At 46.9% G+C, this 22,026-nt stretch overlaps 1 protein-coding gene across 1 annotated transcript in view; it reads left to right on the forward strand.

Moving 5' to 3' along the window:
• Window positions 1-22,026, forward strand: part of LOC119399311 (TATA-binding protein-associated factor 172-like) — a 374,345-nt gene that overhangs the window by 166,424 nt on the left and 185,895 nt on the right. The window contains 3 exon segments of the mRNA XM_049417333.1: window positions 99-280; window positions 10,056-10,233; window positions 20,181-20,350. Of these exon segments, the coding sequence (XP_049273290.1) occupies window positions 99-280; window positions 10,056-10,233; window positions 20,181-20,350 (530 nt within the window).

Consider the following 22,026-nt stretch of genomic DNA (forward strand, 5'->3'; position numbering starts at 1 on the left):
GATATTATTAGGAACTGAGAATTCCAGTGAGTTTGCAGTGTTCTCAATTTCACCTTTTGACAAATTATCGAGAGGATTGCCGAATGCCATCTGTGCAGCCGGACAAGCGGATGCGACGTCCCGGCAGTATTGGAGGCCTTGGGCCATCACAGTGCTCGGCTGAGGGCGGCCCCTGTGTGCTGGGTGGGGGGGAAGTGTACCTGGCGGGTGCAGAATCGTTGAATGAGAGCCCCGCAGAACGAGAGCGCCTGGTCCTGCAATGCCGCTGCATGGCTGCCAAGTGAGTCATACTCATTTTGTCTGGTGTTTGTTTTCACGAAGACATTGTGCAACAGTGCGCTTCCACGAGCTCCCCTTGTTGTGCTCAAACCTGTCGATTGTGGAAGCTGACTAAACAAAGGTAAAGGGATAGTTTGGGAGCAAGAACATTTGCTGAAGAATAAAGCCACGGTGCATTTCACCACACGTTGCATCACCTGTAAGTGTGGGCGATTGCTACAAGAAATCAAAATTCTTAATGACAGTATGTGAGTTGCGGGAAGAGTTCTTCGTTGGGACATCACATACCGGCTGCGTTAGCAATACAGTCACCGACCAATTTTCCGGACCTGTTGGCATTGTTGCCAACTGATTTTTGGAAAATACCCTACCGTCACGTCAATATAACCCTACTTTACCCTAGACAATTTTTTTATTATCCTACGGTTTGCCCTACGCCTAAAAATAGTGCAGTGTCACAATAAGTTACAGACCACACTTCACTCTACGACATGCAGACGTGTTGTGGTGCTGCGGCAGGGACTTGAGTGGTTTAAAAATTAGTTTCAAAGAGAGACTCAGGAACATGAAAGACGGCAGATTGGAAGAGAAAACGTTCCGGTATTTGTATGGGAGGACGGTTGACTCACAGTTGAGTGAGTCAACCACTCACAGTTGAGTGAGGCAAGTACGCGGCTGGCAGTGTAAGCAGTATGGCAACAAAGAGCGTTAAGTGAAAAGTCGGAGAGGCGGAAAAGATGTATTGGATATCGGTCATGGAAAGAGAACCGGCTCTGAGTAACTACCAAAAGGGCAAAAACGAAATAAGCAGGGAAAGATTTACTATAATTCAAGGGGAAGCGCTTTGCTGTTTGAAACGAGGACAGGTTGCCTAGAACGCATAGTTATAAAGTGAGATTCAGTAAAGAAGAGAAATGCACATGCATGGGTAAGGTAAGGAAAGGACAAAGCATGTTTTAATTGAATGTGGAGATATACACTCGTCTGTATGTTAGGGCACTAGCCAACATGAAGCCTTGGGTTTTAGGGACCACAGGAAAGAGAAACAGATTGGCGAGATAAATAAGTAAAAGACGACTGGAGGATAGCTGGTGGAAAAGTAGGAAGAAAGCAAAAAATAACATTAAAAGTAAGGTGAATCTGCAATAAGGTGCAGAAAGTTGGGCTGTGAATTTATAAGGTTTTTCTTTTGTGTGTGAGTAGAATCTTTGTTTAGCTGGAGAATACTAGGCCAAAATGTAATGATAATAATAATAATAATAATAAAAAAATCCTGAGCTTGGTGAAACGCAGGTCACTGCCCCGTTATAAAAGGGACACACTTCCATCCATCCACTGTCTTCGAAAAAACTCACACGGTCCTTTAGGTATTCGCCTCAGACGACTCGGAGGCGAAAGCCATCTTTTTCTTCTTCACAGTCAATTTTATTGATCCTAACGAGACGAAAACCGCACACACTTGACGAGGACGGACAGAGGGAACAGGCCCTGTGTTCTGTGTGCGCCTATGCCCTGTGTTCCCTCAGTTTGACCTCATCAAGTGCACACTTTTTGCTTCGTTATGATAAACCAACTAGCTCGAGATGCGTTACAGTCGCCGACTGTTTATTTGGACGCTGAAAATTCGGACATGCTCGTTTATTCGGACATGCTCGTTTATTCGGACACCTTTGTGGCACCGCCACTCGTCCCATTGAAGTAATGTAAACTCACAATCGAAAATTTGGAAGCCCCACAGCCCGCCGTTCAATTTTTCGGACTCTGGCTGGCTGATCGAGTGCGATGTTGAATGCCATGACAAGCTGTCAGCCATGATGATGATGATGTTGGTGGTCTTGCCCTTTTTAATGGGTCGCCGTAGTTTGGTGTCCAAAACCGGCGTGACCGAGAAAATGTTTACAATATTTTTACTAGGTTGCCAGCACTGAAATGTTGCTCTGGCTATAACTGGAGATCGTGCCAGTGTCAAAAATCCACGCGAAATTACCGATCTCGAAGGCTATGTTTGTTGGCTACATCTAACGGCTGCCTTTTGGCTCTAGCAAGTCAAGTATCCATTGACTGGCTACCACGGCCAAACAGCAGGCCAAGCCAAGCCAAGATTAAAATCAGCTTTGTGCGGCGTTTGAGGCGAATGACAGCGCGTACGAGTACGACGCGGATCGTAATTCGGACAATGAGAGTACGACAACAGAAGTGCTGCAACATCAACTAGCCCAACGTCGTTTCCTTTTGGCATGTGAGGATTTGCGTTGTCAGATGTTTCTGTGGCTAGGCCTGATCTGCGCCCCGAGCTTTGTCTCACTCCCTTGTTGCTTCGCGTGAGAGGTGTTGCTCCGACGACGCCCGTTCCATGTGCACCGTCGGAACTAAAGAAACGCGGCAACTACGAGGCCCTGACGATGGCGAAAAAAGTGGCGATTATTCACCAGGAGGAAGTTGCTTGAGAGTTTTCGCCGAGTTGGGCGATGGGAGATTATCCGTCAGCTACTCGAACCAGCGCATGTGGACAGTGACTGCCGTGATGACGCACCTCCCACACCAGTCATCAAATGCGGATTTAGCATAGGCCGTTACAGTGCTACTGCCGACCATCACGGGTGGCCAAACATTGGCTGAAATTCAGGCCGACTTGGTCGCGCGTAAGCGTACATGTGTACAGACGCGCATTGACAAGTTTTTTCCGGCTGCTGGGCCAATAAAAGTGCTTTTTTCTGGTGAATCCTTTTTTTCGGGCTCCCAAATTATTCCGATTTTCGCCGAGTCCGAATAAACGGTAAGTGACTGTATTCCAGTTTATTGATTCCGCACGCCCCCCCCCTGCCCAGTGCAAAACCTAGCATGGTTTTGCACTGCCTCTGAAATTGGAGGCATTACAAGCTTTCTGCAATTCACGTCCCTCCGGGATCAGCCAACCTATGACCAAGTGACGATGCCATGTGACGACGTCGTCATTTAATGTCACATTGTGTTGTCACAGTGATGTCGCCATGACTTCATGGTGACATCACAAATTCTGGCTATCTGTGACGTGGTTATATGATAATTTTTTGTATCACTTGTGTTGACGTCGACGGTCACTCTTCGTGTTTGATGAGAGATCTAAGGCTGTCGCTTTAATAAATGTAACCGACTGTCGTTGCAAAATTTAGAATTCTAAATAGGCAGGGCGTGCAAACACGAACGCAAGAAAAAAGTCAGGGCACCACAAACGCCGACTAACAACTGAAGAGACTCACAATGGCGGAAAAGAAAGAAGGCACGAAAACTTATCTGCGCATGCCCCTGCAATAGGAGAGCATTTGATTTCATCTTTATGCAAGTTAATCGACGGTTGGCTCACGCATGCGCTACCACTCTTCTTAATATGCCATGCCTCAATCATCAGACTCGTTTCTTCATTCCTGTGTCGATACAAAACTGCGCATTCATTGAATTTTGGCGTGCATTTACAATCTCGACAATGTCACGATAGATTAGAAGGTGAGCCTCCTGTTAGTGATCTCTTATGTTCCAACAATCTCTGGTTGATGCATCGGCCCGTCTGTCCTACGTAGAAGCGGCCGCAGCTGAAAGGGACCTTATACAGTCGATCCCGGATATATCGAACTCGGATATATCGAATTATTGGCTATATCAAACAGTTGAGAAATCCCCTTGAAATTTCCATGCAGAAGTATGGGGCTGGTGTGCACGTATATCGAACTCCCGCATAGCGGAACATCCGCTATATCGAACGCTGCCCCGCGCCGAAGCCCAGAAAGTGCATTTTTCCTAACAACTATTGATCATTTTTCGGCCGCATTCTTATGAATTCCAATCCCTCGTCGCGCGCAGGTGACGAAATTGCGTTGCTCTAGTTCGTTGTGCAGCGCATGTCAGTTCACCGGTATATTTGACGCGCGGTCCGCAGGTTTTAGCGCATGGGCTAGTGTTTTTCAAAGAGGCTGATTGCCGAGGGCACCAAAATGGAAATTTGAAGTGACTTGGCAGCCTTGTTGTAACGTTTGCATTCCCTTCCTTGTCTCTTCGCGCACGATGGCATGCGGGCCCGCAAAGCATGGCCTTCGAGATTCGCAACCTCGTGACGTATTTTTAGTGTTTTCGGTTTTGAAATTCTGATCTCAGAGGCTACGCTTTTTTTCGCATTTCTCGCTAATGTAGCGGCTGTCTCCTGGAAAGCCGCAAGTGCCATCGGTATTGCCAACATGTCGACGGTGGAGAAATGTTTTTTCGTGCAGCGTTGTCTCTTGCAGAATGTGTACTTCGCGCTTTGTGCTTGATAAATCGTCATTCGGGAGTCGAACTAAGCATTGTCCCGCTCGTAGTGATAAAAATGATGACCGGTTCTTGGAACGACGTCAAGTAAAGCACCGTCGTGCACTGTTTCCTTACGGGCCTTGGTGCCAGGTGACGACTTTGGGCGCATCATGACCGCCGACTACGGCGTACGGTGCGTCAGTGAATTTTGCAACTTAGTGTTTCCGGGCGCCGTATCGGACGGGAGCACAGCGAGTGACTTCATCGGTGCACATAACGACGTAGCTGTTTCTTCTGCATCGATGCCGAGATCATAGCTGACGTTGCCGGTGCTGCGGAAATGGACCCGTGCGGTTTGAAGATGCCAGCCACCGTTGCCACCGCTAAACCCTTTACCGCGCTACAGAGCTCGCATCAGCGTTCAGCGTCGATCACCGCTGTTGTGGCGGAAGGTGCTGAATTTACTTATTTGGAAAGCTTCAATAATATTGACGATGACTTGATGAATTCACGGCGCGCAAGAAGCAAGACAAGTTGACGGACTTTTTTCATGCGAAATAAAGTGCGGTAACTCGCAAGAGAAGTTCTCGCCTTGTTCTTTAGCATATGTGAGCGAATAGTCATGTTCGCGCTTTTTACGATTCCAGAAAACGGTGTCGAGGCCTGCAGTGCTTTAATTAAAGCCTTACATACGTATATTTCGTATTTCGAATTATCGATATATCGAACTATTTCGCGGTCCCCTTCGAGCTCGATATATCCGGGATCGACTGTATATCACACCAACAAATTCACTAACAAATTCACTGATTAATAACACACCAACAATAAACGCACCATAAAACACCCCAATAAACAATAAACACACCAACTAGAGCTGTGCGAATAGCAAAATTTTGGGTGCGAAGCGAATTCGAATAATAAAGATTGAGTGCGAATCGAATCGAATAATTTTCGAATATTTCTCAAACATTTTTCGAATAACTCGAAGTGAAATTACAGAAGAAGTTGCAGAGAATCTCTAAGTATGTTCTTGTGAGATAGCAACATGAAAGTGTTTCTTTTTGCTAGGTTGATGAAGCGCTGATGGGGTCATATTTCATACTTGGGTGATTCCACGTAAGATCGAACAAACGATGGCTGGTCGACCTCTCAAATTTATTTCAAAATTTTATATATTATTGCCTGATGAGTAGAAAGAAGAGATCCGCAATTTGTTTTGCCACCAAAAATTTTTTCGAACCACAGGAAATCAATAATGACGAAGAGGTGGAGTGGAGCGCTCATCCGCTCTGCTGTTTTGGCCAACTTTCGTTATGAATTGCACAAAATATATTAAAGTTAGGTAGCTGAAATTTATTTACCTTAATATATGCACGTTTTTGCTTCTGCTCAGGTATTTTTAGTTTTTATGTGTAGTGTATATGTTTTTATAAAAAACCTCAAAAATGGCCCAATCGGCAAAATTTTCTTTACTTTGAAGGTCTTTATCTCAAAAACGCCTTGTAGCACAGGTACAAAAATTCCGCATTACGTTCTTCGCATGTTTATCTACCAAACTGCCAAATCTTGTATTTATATAACTTTTCAGTAAAGAGATATCATCGGGCTAAGTTCAAGAAAACACCGAACGATGAAAACTTCTGACGACAATTAAAAAAAAACCCCATTTTTTAAATTTCTTAAACTTTGTCCACTTATTCTCCTCCACATCAGCCTTCACAATCATTAAAAACATGTTGCATAATGTCGTTGCACTAATAGTTACGGCACCTCCAATGAGACTCTTAGGCAAGGATGGGCAATTCCGACTTCTTGCCCAGCAAGTGTATAAAATGCAGGCAGGATTGAATTTCTTTTTGTTAAAAGGTCAGCAGGCACCTAAAAATGTGTCGCCTGCACTGAAGACGTTAATTTTGAAATTATTTGGTCACTGCAGCGGCCACGAGCGCGGAGCTACCGAGTAGGCGCGCGCGCACCCGAGATGCTCGTCGTAAGAGACGGCGCAGTGAGAGCTCGTTCTCGCGTCCTCAGACCGATTGAGTTCGAAACAGTAACACCTCTCGGGTGACTTGAACGCACGTGCACTGGAGCTTCGCTATTCTATCCGCCCGCTGTTGGCATCTTAGTTAGGCGCTGATAACACGGCGGAGATGGAAGCAAGATGAAAACTCTATAAGGGAGCTATGAGCACTCGCTTCACGCACGCTGCTGCCACAGAAACTGCGCTGCGCCAGTTGCGATCAGTGGAAAGCATGAACGTGGCGCTCCAGTGGCAAAGCAAAATATGGATTGTCAAAGGAAAGAAAAGCAAAACTATCGGTAACCGGATGCGCTTGTCTATATTAGATGTCGGCAGCAGACGGCGTGAACTGGCCGCGCATTCGGTGCGCTGTTCACACTTCATTCGGCGCGGATAGTTCTTGTGCTTTGCTCTTACTCTACTCCTCCTGTGCGTCTCATGACGAGAAAGTATAGCTCTGAATGAGTCTATTGTGGAGACTACCTTTCGAAGCACAAGAAGCTTAAAGGAGTACTGACACGAATTTAAAAAAAATTCGGATTGTTGTTCTAAATAAAAATACTGGTGTCGAGAAACCTAAAACGACTATTGTGGTGCCTGGGAATGCATCTTATATATTTTAATTAGCGCCACCTTAAAAAGACACTTTCGGTTTCGACATCGAGGGGGTGGCTTCTCAGTGTCGTTTCATAGCAGTGTGACGTCACGGAGATACAGAAATTCGCGACGTACTAGCGGGAAATCCGTCATCTGCTCGTGGTGCAACAGACAACGATGAGTGAATTGTTGTCCAGTGACCCTGACAGTGATTTCTACGATTTAGGCTGCATGCAGGACGCAGAACTTGCGAACTCGGAGGAACTGTCTTGACTTGTCGGGATAATGTCCTTGCGGTGTGGCTGGCTTGCAAATGCTCAGCGACGAAAACTTCAAAGTCAAATAAAATTATTTTATACGTGTTCTCCGACTCCAGTGTGTGGACAGCGTGGACACTGCATACCAACGAAGCAAAAAATGTTCCTTTTGCGATGTCTCAAAATCGCGTCAGTACTCCTTTAATTATTGCAAAGAAGCCAAAATTTCGGAGAGTTACCGACCTAGACATAAATGCTTTGAAGGAACGTTTAACGCCCGAAAGATCAGTGACTGTCAGTGAGACGGACTACTTGTGCTACGCGTGCTTTTGCTACCACTGCAATGAAAGATCTTCACGGAACGCACAGTTTAACGATGACATTCTTATGCCCCTGAAAAAGAAAGCGACGCAATTAACCAGATCACTGCGACTACCGGTGCACGTGCGTTCAAGACACCCGAGAGGTGCTGCTGTTTCGAACTCAATCGGTCTGAGGACGCGAGAACGAGCTCTCACTGCGCCGTCTCTTACGAGCATCTCGGGTGCGCGCGCGCCTACTCGGTAGCTCCGCGCTCGTGGCTGCTGCAGTGACCAAATAATTTCAAAATTAACGTCTTCAGTGCTGGCGACACCTTTTTAGGTACCTGCTGACCTTTTAATAAAAAGAAATTCAATCCTGCCTGCATTTTGTACACTTGCTGGGCAAGAAGTCGGAATTGCCCATCCTTGCCTAAGGGTCTCATTGGAGGGGCCGTAACTATTAGTACAACGACATTATGCAACATGTTTTTAATGATTGTGAAAGCCGATGTGGAGGAGAATAAGTGGACAAAGTTCAAGAAATTTAAAAAATGGGGTTTTTTTTTAATTGTCGTCAGAAGTTTTCATTGTTAGGTGTTTTCTTGAACTTAGCCCGATGATATCTCTTTCCCGAAAAGTTATATAAATACAAGATTTGGCAGTTTGGTAGATAAGTATGCGAAGAACGTAATGCAGAATTTTTGTCGCTCGGCTACAAGGCTTTTTTGAGATAAAGACCTTCAAAGTAAAGAAAATTTTGCCGATTGGTCCATTTTTGAGGTTTTTTATAAAAACATCTACACTACACATAAAAACTAAAAATAGCTGAGCAGAAGCAAAAACATGCATATATTTAGGTAAATAAATTTCAGCTACCTAACTTTAATATATTTTGTGCAATTCATAACGAAAGTTGGCCAAAACAGCAGAGCGGATGAGCGCTCCACTCCACCTCTTCGTCATTATTGATTTCCTGTGGTTCGAAAAAATTTTTGGCGGCAAAACAAATTGCGGATCTCTTCTTTCCACTCATCAGGCAATAATATATAAAATTTTGAAATAAATTTGAGAGGTCGACCAGCCATCGTTTGTTCGATCTTACGTGGAATCACCCACTTGTCTTTCTTATCAAGAATGAGGCAATGTAGAGGCCGAATTGTATTTATGTACATGATTTGGTGCAACCAAAGTGTTGCCGACAACACTTTACACGTGATAGGCAGAGATGCCATTTCCTCAGCCTGTCCTCCTCTTTCTACTTCTGTGGAAGGCCAACTGATGTGGCAGACAAGGGTGTGCTCCCTTCAAGTCCGGAGTTCCAAATCTGCCTCGTAGACGTCGATATATAAGAACATCTGAAATTTTGGATGCTAAAAAGCTTCGGCGTCCGATCGGACTTCCTGCCCAAATTTCAGGTCCAAAATTTCTGCCACGTCTTTCATCTCCATATTGGAACCAGCGTTTTCTTGAGTTAATACATTTGCGACCGCAGCGGAGCTTGAAAGGCAGCTTTGCCGCAATACGGGGGTGTGAGGATATTTAAAATCTAGGGACCACTTCCAATCGGACGTTGACTGTCTCTTGCCTAAGTTCGACCGTAACGGAGCTTGAAAGGCAGCTTTGCCGCAATACCGGGGTGTAATGAGGTGAAGCATATTGAAAATTTAGGGACCACTTTTAATCGGATGTTGACTGCGTCTTGGCAAAGTTCGACCGTAACGGAGCTTGAAAGGCAGCTTTGCCGCAATACAGGGGGTGATGAGGTGAAGCATACTGAAAATCTAGGGACCACTTCCAAACGGACGTTGACTGTCTCTTGGCTAAGTTCGACCGTAACGGAGCTTGAAAGGCAGCTTTGCCGCAATACAGGGGTGTGAGGAGGTGAAGCATATTGAAAATCTAGGGACCACTTTCAACCGAACTTTGTCTCTTGGCTAAGTTCGACCGTAACGGAGCTTGAAAGGCAGCTTTGCCGCAATACGAAAATGTAATGAGGTGAAGCATATTGAAAATCTGAAGGGGTCACTTTCAACCGGACGTTGACCGCATTTGTCTTTGGGAAGTTCGAATAGTTCGAATAGTAAAATTTCAGTGCGAATCGAATCGAATAGCAAACACTATTCAAAAAATATTCGAAATTTCGAATATTCGCAAACCTTAACACCAACAAATTCGCTGATTGCCGTACAAGTGTGGTGTATAAGGTCCCTTTCAGCTGCGGCCGCTTCTAGGAAGGACAGACGGGCTGCTGCATTAACCATTGATGGATAATTTTGATGGCACTGAATGTCGTGGGTCAGGTAGAGTAGCTGTGATGACTTTTGTGTCGTCTTACAGGCTGCTTGGCCTGCTGTCTGGTTTTGTGACACGCCCGATGCCCGGACTGGAGGTACATCCGGTGGAGAGTCCAGTGGAGAGCTTTGCTCGTCTTCTGCTCTTTCACCTGGCTTCCAAGAGTGCCCTGCAGCGCATGATGACCGCTGCAGTCATGGCACACTGGGTCAGCCTACACCCGGTCAGTGCAATGGTGACGATAGGCCGCCACTGGTGGCTATTAATGGCAAGAGGGAGCAACAAAATGCTCATACAATGCTTGCACTTTTTTTTTTCTGCAGCATTTAGAGTTGTCATAGTTACGTGGGGAAATTTCCCCATTGATGGAAAAGCTGCGCTAGTTATACCGTGTTACACTTGATGGTTGAGCTGTGCCAATCTGTGCCAAAGCATTACCGTATTTACTCGATTTTAACGCGACCACGATTGTAACGTGAGGGGTGACTTTTCATTGTGTCCAGGAAGAAAAAAACCGTAGTTTTAGTATTCGATTGTAACGTGAGGGTCGACTTTAGGTAGCAAAAATCTGAAAAGAAAACTCGTGTTACATTCGAGTAAATACGGTATATTGAATTACAGTAATACCTTGTTAACTGGAACTTGCATATCTAGAAAAAGCAGCTAAGTTGAACTTTTCCATGGCACCGAATTGTTTCATATGCGTCATATGCCCTTTTTCTCAGTGTTTTTGGGCCAAATTTCGGATGTCTCGAAATATTGACTGCGAGTGGCCACCAGAGCATTTCACAAGCTTCACACTGTGACAAGGCGGATGCGGTCCCTGAATGTAAATTCAAATGGAACTTATGAGGGTAATTCTTTGGACAGTTTGGTGGTTCATGACAAAGGCTCAAAGTGCCGAAAAGCACTCTGGACGGAACCTAAGTGTTTCCATACGAAGAGCTGTTGCGCATTCACTTAGGTCCCAATTCTGCCCCATAGGTATGCATTCAAAATGATGTAACTATGCATCTAAATCATTGCATCTAACGGCGTCATTAGCGGCACACAAATTGCTTTCCCGTTTCAGCTTCCTCAGGTTTGCAGTTGTGGAACTGTTCATGAAACCCTTCTGCTGTAAGAATGAAGATAGCAGACAAGAGTGCTTTGTCTGTTGTCTTCATTCTAAGCTTTTATCATGAAGTTGAAACTTAGCAGCAGAACAACTTTGTCCAGCAACCGTGTCACGTCACGTGATGCAGTAGACATGCACCATGGACAAAGCTGAAAACTAGGAGCAAGCATCACGTGATTCTTCTTGCCTGTGCAAGCCAACATCCTCTGACGCCACCTCTGCTGACCAGTGTGTGCTGCTCTCTGGGTAGGATTAGGCCCTCCCAGCGCTCACGGCAAACACAGCCAAAGTGAGCTGACCAATCGTAATGCTTGCTTATCACATAACCAGGGCGCATTTCTCCCTTCAATTTTTATGGTTCGGCTTCAAGGCTCCCTCCCATTCTTCTCCTTCCTTGCACAGAGGCAGGCCACATAAGATAGCACTTTGGCGCAGTTTACTTTTTGGGGTATATATGTGCATTTAAACCTAGGAGTGTGATTCAGCGCTGATCGCAGCCACGGCGGCGAGTGTGGAACACTCTTTTTCTGCCTGTTGGCGTCACGTAACACGTGATCTTTTTACGAGCTGGCAGCTGACCAATAATCCCTCGCATACTACCTGAAGGCATCAAGTCTGCTAGAACGAGACCCTCGCTATGAATGAAGGAAAGAAGGTGACTTTTTAAGGGCTCGTTTTTTCTTTGTTAGACACAATATTAATGAGAACTAACAGACAATAATGCCAAGGATTGGCATTATTGTCTGTCATTATTGTCTGTCCTTGGCATCATTGCCTCTTAGTCCTCATTAATATTGTGTCTAACAAAGATAAAAACAAGCCTTTAAAAAGTCACCTTCTTTCCTTCATTCATAGCGAGTGTCTCGTTCTGGTAGACTTGATGCCTTCAGGGGGTATGCGAGGAATTATTGGTCAGCTGCTGGCTCGTAAAAAGATCATGTGTCATGTGACGCCAACAGGCAGAAAAAGAGTGTTCCACACTTGGCGCCATGGCTGCGATTGGCACTGACTAACACTGCTAGGTTTAAATGCACATATATACCCCAAAAAGTGGACGGGGGATGACCGCCGCCGTAGCTCAGTGGTAGAGCATCGGACGCGTTATTCGAAGGTCGCAGGTTCAGTTCCTGCTGGCGGCAAGTGATCTTTTCATCCACTTTACCTTCTTCACATTTATATCCTATTACTATAAATAACATCTCCTATACTCTCCTTGGCATTATTGTCTGTTAGTTCTCATTAACCTTGTGGTATGTGTGCCAAAATAAACATGATTTCTATTCCAGTTTTGTATATCATTACTGTCAATTCACCGAATTTTTGTCTTGCCTGTAGAGCGAGAGACATAACATACACACAGCGCTACTTTCAACAACCCAGTTTATTCCAAGAATCAACAGTACATATACCCTAACCCGGTGCGTGACAAGCCACGTGATCAAACAACCAATCGTACATCTAATGCAAATCATCATGTCACACCCAAATATTCTATTTCTTTAGCTGATAATGATACCGAGGGTTTACTAGTGCACGTGCTGCCAAACTTGATTATAAGCCTTGTCATTTCGTTGCTGCTCTTTCCAATGATGCTCGTGTGATTAAAGACACTCCTTGCAGTGAATTGTGAGAAACCCCTCTGGCTGCGGTTTGGCAACTTTATTCCTGTGTTGATTGAGCCTCTCATTAACACATCTACCTGTTTTGTCTCACATAGCATGCACCACACGCTAATGGGCTCCTGTAGATGACTCCTGTGTTGCACGCAACAAGCCTGTTGCGGTGGTTCTTATCACATCCACCTTTTTCCGCGCACTCCACTTTTGTCTTTTGGCAAAGGCTGCTTAGCTTGTCCAGCGCCGAGAAAACGACATGCACGTCGCAATGCAACGTGCACGTCGTTTTCTCGGCGCTGTAAGGAACACCTTCAAATGTAAGGAATACCTACGACACATTTTTCCTACTGCTTTCTGCAACCATGCTCGAACTTAAAACAGATTGGCCACAGTGTTAACTCTTTCCGGCACAGTGGTCACCCACGGTAACCACCTTTTCTTGATTTTTTTCTCTTGAAGCACACGAGCCCCTCGCGTCAGATTTTATACGGCACGTTTCTAAAGCTTTGAACATAGTGACAGAGATGATGCCACTTCGTTTGGGCTTCATTGTTAAGGGTTATGTCGGTTTTCATCCGGCTGCTGTCGCCTTCAAGGCACGCTAAACGATGGACCTGGGATATTTTTACAGAAATTAAAGTATGTCCTTCTCTTATTAAGTCAATAGCTTAGGACAACATGTTGTATAAGTAGCTAATACCAGGGAATCCAGAAATTAGGACCTGTACTCAGCACACAGCACTGTGTCGCTGAAGTTGGTGGTCACCTAGAGTGACCACCTTGCATGAAGGGTCTTAGAAGGCTGGTAATACAGTAAAATCTCGTTAATTCGACCCCCGTTAATTCGGAATTTCGGTTAATTCGGACGTGGCGTCTGGTCCCGTCCAAAATGTGCATTGTTCTATGGCTGAGAACTCTCATTAATTCGGACAGATTCGACCGCGCTTTGGTTAATTCGAACTCCCGACCGAGGTCGGGTCGAGACGGGGAAGCAGCGGCGGATACCGCCACGTCCGCGGTTCGGATATAATTCGGATTCGCAGCCGAAATCGACGGCGCATCTAACAACTTCGAGATCGGATCATGGCCTCCGAGATTTAAAACGAGGTAACGAGATCGGATTATGGCCTCCGAGATTTAAAACGAGCTTTGCATCTCGGAGGCACATACACAATGAAAGGCAGTGCATCGCTACTGTCATCAGCAACAGGCAACATGGCGACGGTCCGTCCGCGTTATCAACACGATCAGCCAGCCACGAGTGGTGGATGATAAGAATAGCATAGAATATGGCATAAAGCATCGTTCCGCGATAGCACCCCTGGTGTTCCGCAACGTGCGCGGTGAAGCGTTGTGCAGACCTGGCGTTCCGGACTTTCCGCACGCCTTTCTACGTACGAGCCGTGCAACATTATCAACACTGACGAGACAGCACTGTTCTTTAAAGCTCTGCCTGAGAAGACGATCGTGTTTAAGGGGGACCCGTGCGTCGGCGGGAAACGGAGTAGAGAGCGGGTGACGGTTCTTCTGGCTATCAACATGACCGGCACAGAGTAGCTGCCGCTGCTGGTGATGGGAAAGGCTGCGAAGCCAAGATGTTTTAAAGGGGTGGTGCCACCAAATTTGTGGTTTGCGCGTTCTTTGCTGTAAGCGTTTCCTATAGCTCCAGGAAGCATGATGCACGCACCAAGGTTCATGTATTCTCGCTAAATAATTTGATATCGCCTTTTGATGTGGACATCTTTCGGTTTCGGTTTCTGGGCGCCGAGGTTGGGCAGTGACGTAGAAGTGTAGGAGGCGTGGTCACGTGACCACACAAGGCTGTGACGCACTTAGCCAGGAAGTTATCGAAACTCGGCGAGTGATGTAGCAACCGATGCTTTGCCGGTACTGTAGTGCACTAAAATATATTCTAGTTCACTACAGCCGGTACGTGCGTTGCGGAAGTGGCGGAGGTCCGGAGGACACTCACGTTAATACAGCAGATTTGGTGTGACGTCACTACAACTTTCGTTGCCCATCCTACAGATCTACGTCAGTGTTGGCGCGCTAGCGATGGGTTTCGATCGGAAGAATGGGCATTTAGATACACTTTGGAAGTGAATTAAAATATATTCTAAACGTCTGCTGTGCCCGACCCTTCGCGTGGAATGTCCTTGCATACAGAGGAAACCCACAACAGGCTTGTTATAGCCTCGAAATTTGATGGCACCACCCCTTTAAGAACATTAAGCAGCTGCCTGTCGACTACCGCTTTAATAGAAAGGCTTGGATGACGGCCGAAATATTTCAAGCCTGGCTGCGTCAGCTAGACTGCTGCTTTGCGGCACAGTGTGCGCGGACAGCCACCTTCAGGAACTTAGCAAAATTGTGATTTCCTTGCACGTTGCCTCCGCGAAGCAAACCGCGATCACCGACTTCTTTAAGAAATACAGTGGAACTTCGATTATACGACTTTCAGGGGACCGCGCAAAATCGTCGTATAATCCGGGCGTCGTATAATCGAAAAACCGAGAATATAGGCAGTGACGGTCATTGTTGCCTCACAACAGCGGGCACATAATGCCTAAGAAAGTCCGCGGCACAAACCTACGCTGCTCCGAGGAACGTAGATTAAATTAATTGAAAAAATGACAACCACGCATTTTATCGGAGGTGTGAACGAACCTTTATTTCTCACCTTTTAAAAAAATCTGATTTTCTTCTGAGAGTTTGCCCAGCCATGACGCATCAGCTTTCTTTCGATAGCTGCAACATCTGGCAGCAAGTCGCCGATCTCGTCGCGTGCGCAAGCAAACCGCCGAATGTGGTCAACGTAGCACAACACGCCCGCGTAAGTCGGAACGGACGCGCTAGCCTCTGCAGCGTCGTCCATCTCTTCCTCGTCGGAAGTTCCCGCAGTGTCGGGACGCACAGTTTCGATAATGTCATCCAGCGACACTTCACTGCACACTGCAACGTCATCGTCGGCACTACCATAGTCCGCGAAAGATCCAGGCAGCTCCAGGCTGCCGAACTCTGGTTCGTCATCAACAGGCACTGCAGCTTCACTGGTAGAACAAGCACCACTTCTATTAAAAGCCGCAGTGCCTGAAGGAGTTGGCGATGGTTTCTGGTGTGACTGCGTCCCATGCACTAGCAATGTAGTGCATTGCATCAAGCACAGAAAGCTTTTTATCCAACTGCTTGCGTTCCATGCCCGCCAGCCGACGCTGCACCAGAAACTTCCGATATTTCTGTTTCATGCACTTGATGACGCCAGCGTCAAGTGGCTGCAGCTGGCTAGTGCAATTGGGGGGCAGAAATACAACTTTCACATTTCTCAAATGCGACATATCTGATGGATGGCATGGCGCATTGTCAAGCAGAAGAAGAATCTTTCTGTTCTTAGCCCCCATTTTGGAGTCCAGCTGCTGCAGATATGTACAAAACATAGAAGCCATCATCCAGGCTTTCCGGTTGAACATGTACTGGCACGGCAGCCTTTTCAAATTCTTGAAGCATCGCGGCTTCTCAACTTGCCGATCACGAGGGCAGGAAGCTTTTCAGAGCCGTCTTCATTAGCGCAAAGCAATACGATAAGACGCTCTTTGCTTCGCTTGCCCCCGTGACAGCTCTCTCCTTTGAATGCCAATGTCTGTTCTGGCTGCATATTATAAAATAATCCAGTTTCGTCCGTGTTGAACACGTCGGATGGCTTGTATTCCCGTATCAATTCCGGCAGCAATGCAGTCCACTTTTCTACAGTGTCGGAGCTGACTGACGCGCTCTCTCCACAGCAGCGGCTGTACACAACTCCACTGCGTTTTTTAAAGCGATCCAACCAGCCATTGGAGGCTTTAAAGTCGTCAATGCCGCAGCGCAATGCAACTGTCTCAGCCTTCTCCTTCAAAATTGCGCCATCCACGGCAATTCCTGAACTGCGGGCCTGACGCAACCACTCAACGAGGGCCTTCTCCATGGCAGCATATTTGCCACCTTTCGCGGCCTTCCTGTTCAGGCCGAACTTTGCCACATTTAGTAGGATGCTGTCCTTCTTCGCGAGGATCGTTTTCAGCGACGACTCGGGAATGTTCAGGTCGCGGGCAATGCTGGCCTTTGTTGCTCCGTTCCGCTTCTCCGCCTCCTCGATTATGCGAAGCTTTTCTCCGAGCGTCAGCGGTTTTCGGTTCCGCGACATTGCGAGACGCAGCACTCGCAACCAAGAATTCGAAAGCTTCCTCGCACACCAATGTCCGAACACAGAAAATTTTGCACGTGGACACAGCAGCTGCGGCGCAGCACAACCAACCGATGAGGCAAACACGTGAAGGAATGGCTGAATGGCAGCACGGCAGTAGGCCTATTCGATTTGCAAGCTTCGACCAATCGCGAGCGGCTAAAACGCCCCAGCCCTCTGGTAGCTAGACAGCGGCGAGTTCCGGTTCCCGCGGCTGTCGCAAACGTTGGCTCAACAATCGCCGTTCAACACGTCCGGTATAACGACACGAAATCTAGTGAAAGTTATCGCATACTAGAAAGCGAGCTCGAAATTATCTGCCATGTTATCTGCTCACAACGGTCACTACAAAACCACCCAAAAGAAGAGAGAAAAAAAAAGGCGACAACGGAAGTGCGCAGTGCAATGCAACAAAACGAATGTGCTCCGGCTGGCTCCGGCCAACGTTGGCTCTGGCTAGCTATGGCCGACCGCGTGTCGAAAAATTGAAGAGGCCCTGTGGTGGCGGCGCGGATACGAACTCGGTTCCTCGGGTTCCCCGACTTTTTTTGCCCGGCCGCAGTGTGTTTGCGTGCCAGCCCGCGTCATCGTAGGTCTTTTTATTTCTCGGACAGTCCAGCGAAGCGTCGTACGAGGCGGGGCCGGTGTAAAGTTGCGTCGTACAATTGAGGTTTTTAATACATTATTTCTATGGGGGTTTTGCCGGGACCAAGCCAATTCGTCGTAAAACGCGGGTCGTCGCAGGACCGGGGGACGTATAATCGAAGTTCCACTGTAAAAGTCTGGTGGTAGCGGAAACATTTTTCTAGTGTTTTGATCGTACTCGTGATAATTCGAACCCTCGGTTAATTCGGACATTCTCTCTCGTCCCGTGAAGTCCGAATTAACGGGGTTTTACTGTATATGATTTTTTTTATACATAGTTTTCATGTGACGTCACACCGTCGTCTGCTGGCGGTGTCCGCCATGTTGGAGAACAGCGACAAACGCGCGCGAGCATGCCCAAGCGTGCGCACGAGTGTTCATCGCTGTCTTCCTGCAGTCTGTCGGCGTGGTAGTCATTGATTTTGCTACTTGCGAGCTATGGAGTGTTTGAATGATGGCGCCTGTCAGGCTGAAGGAATTCTGCCCGTCATATTTTGCCGAGCTGGTGGGTCCGACGCGTGCACGTTATGAAGCGAAGATCAGCATGTGCGATGGAGTTGACCCCTACACGTTGTGCGCCGGTACCGACACGACGACGGACGTGGAGCTACTACCGGTTACGACGCATGCTGACATCGTGAACTATTTGGTGCTGTGGACGAACCACGTATCGCTCACCGAAATGAAAGCTTACAAGTCACTTGAGGCTCACAACTACTTCACCAGTGGCCGTGTGAGCGGCGTGACAGCAAAGCGGCTACCCTCCAAGCGCGTCATCGTGTTGAGCGAGGTAAAGTTATTCAGCAGGTGTCTCTTGACTGAAGTGATCGTCTGCATCGACCATTTCAGGCGAAGGATGGTCAACCTCTGCCGGCCGAATGTTAGCTGCGTTCGCTGCTGTGGGCACCTCTTTTTTCTGGGCCAGGCGATTTTTGGCGCGCTTGTACCGAGAAGTAGAGTTAACGCCCGGTGCTATGCGGTTGCTGTATCCCAAGTGTTGGCTCGGCACCCAATCTGGGTTTGTGTTGTCCATTAGACTCGCTGGCTGTCCTGCAAATTACAAAACATCAATAGTTAAAACCTGGCGCGCTGTTGCATGTGAAATTGCGACTTTAGCGCGAAAACGATCTCATTACAAGCTGTTACGAACAGCGCAAAATTACAGAAGGCACTCGCGATCAGTAGCCCGATGTGAACGACATTTTCAATGCACGGTACAAACAACACGCATCGAGCACGTTAACTCAGCAGTTTGGTGCAGACAGTGACATTTTAACCCGATTGCAGTACGCGCGGATCGCAGTCGAAGGTGCCCGTTAAGCAGCAGAAGATCTGGAACGGGCTCGAACGCGACCCGGAGAGCTCCTGCGAGGTTTAAACCGCCGCACACACAGCGACGGCTGTGTTGCAGGCGATTGTAAGCGGTGGCGTTAATTTTTTGAAGTTTTCGCTTCATCCTGTTTTGCTTACCTGAGATGAAACGCCGACCGCATACACGGAGGTAATCCAGGTTCTTGAGGCCCTTTCTGTTGATGCGAGCGAGCCAGAGACGCCGACGCTGCTCCGACAACACTTTCTTGCGGTCGCATTGCTGATCTTTCGGCAATCGGTAGAGCCCGGTTCTTGGCTCCAGGTCCGTTTTCTGTGCGGCAGACGTGCTTCTCGCACTGCAGCCAGTCATCGCACACATCGGCATTGCGACGCCGCGCTGTTACTGAACCCGCACAACGCGAAAATATCGGACCTGCACACGCACCCAATGATAACACCGCGCCAGCAGTTCACCATCATGGCGGCCACCTATCCCACAAGCCCCAGTTGTGACGTCCGTGAAAACTATGTATTGGAGGAAAATTTTTGCGAAATACTTTAATGAGCGTTCAAGACTGAGATGGATGTGAGGTATATATCATGTCTCCGTGCTCCTGCAGGGAAAAAAGCACTGTTTTGCAGCCTCCCACCGAAACTGACTGGTAGACCCTTGCTGCATGGTGGTCAAGGGGACCACCTTATATTTTTTGAACTAAAGATGCCAATTTTGTTTTGCTTGTTGAGAAAATCATTTTCTCAAAAAGAATTTACTGTTTTTTGTATGAAACTGTTTCCTGCCTTCTGTGCATGAAAGAGTTAACCAGAGGCTATTGGAACATAAGAGATCGCTAACTGGAGGCTGAGCTTCTAATCGATCTTTACGTTGTTGAGATTGTAAGTGCACGCCAAAATTCGATGAATGCACAGTTTTGTACAAACACAGGAATGAACAAGTGTGTTTAGTGATTGAGGCATGGCATATTGATATTATTGGTAGCACATGTGTGAGTCAACAGTTGATTAACTTGCATAAAGAAGATATCAAATGCCTTAACAGTTATCTTTCACAAAGACCCCCACGCATGCCTGATTGACAGGTTCACCTATTGCATGGGCATGCGCAGATAGGTTTTTTGTGCCTTCTTTCTTTTCTGCCACTGGGCGCCTCTTCAGTAGTTGACCACCCAGCCTTCTAGAATGAATAAATTAAGTGCAAGAAATAACATGGGGAATTGTGTAAAAGGGAGTCATTCCAATTGCAGGACCATCTGTGCCCACCATCGGTGCGTGAACGAGTGCTGGAGTGCCTCGGAGAGACGCTCTACTTTGACGAGATGGCCAGCAGCTTCACTCGCCTGCAGCAGGATGCGCGGGACTTCATTGCGCTCCTGCGACACTTCCAGATGCCTCTCGGTCCAGAATTTCCGGCAAAGTGAGTAGCGCTCGCTGATTCACTCTGGTATATTGTTTTGGCAGATTTCCAAAAGCTGCTTGTTTTAGCCACTGATAGCTGTAGAAAACTGACACCTGCAAAGCCAGACAAGGATGAGGAGTCTACACAGACAGGTGCAGTTATTAATTGCTTGTGTGCACTTATTGCGCATGTGTCATCATGCACTCATTTTGTGTGAAAGATGGAAGACAAAGTTTGTACCTGTTTGCATGGACTTACTTTTGTCTGGTCTTGCATATTTTATTTCTTTGTCGGGATTGTGATTGAACTCGACCAGAAGCAAGTTTTATTAAACTGTTTAGTACTGATCATTGTGACAGTCTGTGAATGTCCGTACAGTCAAATTCTGCTACAACGAAATTGACAGGATACATGAAAAAGTTCATTGTGAAATTCATGTACTATAGACCGCAGAAGTTAGGAAGATCAGTGGCGCGATTTTGTACGTGTTCTTAAAACAGACGGAGGCGGTCGGTTTTATCCAGCAGCACGCGATTGGTCAATGTAGGGCCGTGACATCTGTCAGGGTTCACATTGACCACTCACGTGCGGCTGGAAAGAACAAACCGCCTTCGTCCGTTTTAAGGCTGCATACAAAATTGCGCCACAGATGATTTTGACTTGCCTTCTTGTCTCGGCAAGTGTATGCATTATCTTTTTCATTGAACTCCCGATAATCGAGATGTATTTGGCCGCACACAGAGTGAACGTGTTTTCTTGCGTGTAACAAGCACAAAACATACAGAAACCTTGGAGGACGCTTGAGCTTCACCTTCAAGAGTAGAACGCGATAGTGCAATCAGGTCCCGTGCTCATCGCCTCAGCCGTGCTACAAGGAAACGAACGACTGTGCACGTAACATTGACCATTTCAAATTATCCTAGAATGCCTACTGCAACTACAGTTGTTAAGTGCCATAATTCTTCCTTTTGCGAATCAACGAAGGGCCCACTATGCGCCCGTAAGGCAACACGTGAACCTACGCAGCCGCTCACTTTGTTGATGCTTTTGTAGGTGATGATGATTAAATATGTCTGAGCGCTTTGTAATGGGTGGGCCTTTAAAACACCCACTCGTTGCACAATTCACATGTTTTCGTGCCTGGCGTGATTCTACGCTTCTGCCGCACAGTATTACATGAAGGGGGGAAGCGTTTCTTTGAGACCGAAAACCAGAAAAAAAATCGAATTTTTGAAAATGTTTTATTTGGATTCTGCCGCTGCTGATGCATAACCTCGCCAATTTTCATGTGTCTTAGATCAGTATTTTAGCCGTGACAGCAATTTATGTGCCATCAGCGAGCTAAATTTTTAGCGATGAACGCGTAAAAAACGAGCTTATTCAGCGCCGCACTGTTGCCGTTCTATGTTCCCTACGGCAGCCATCTTGGTCGCATTCGAAAGAGCCGCGCTTTTTCTTGAATATCCCGCCACCCTTGTTTCCGTCCACTCAGAATTCACGTAGAAAATCCGCGCCAAAAAAGGTCCCTCCACGTGAGCCTGTTGGCACAGTGAGCCCATGTGACTAAATAACGCCTTCCGATTTGTCGGGCCTCCCGCACTGTCTGCTACAGCGCATGCTAAGCGGCAAGTTGATGTCGCCGTAGTTTTAACTGTGTTCTTGTCGATTTACATTCGTAAAGTTCCAACCCGTGC

The sequence above is a fragment of the Rhipicephalus sanguineus genome, chromosome 7, assembly GCF_013339695.2.
Source record: "Rhipicephalus sanguineus isolate Rsan-2018 chromosome 7, BIME_Rsan_1.4, whole genome shotgun sequence".
Taxonomy (NCBI): domain Eukaryota; kingdom Metazoa; phylum Arthropoda; class Arachnida; order Ixodida; family Ixodidae; genus Rhipicephalus; species Rhipicephalus sanguineus.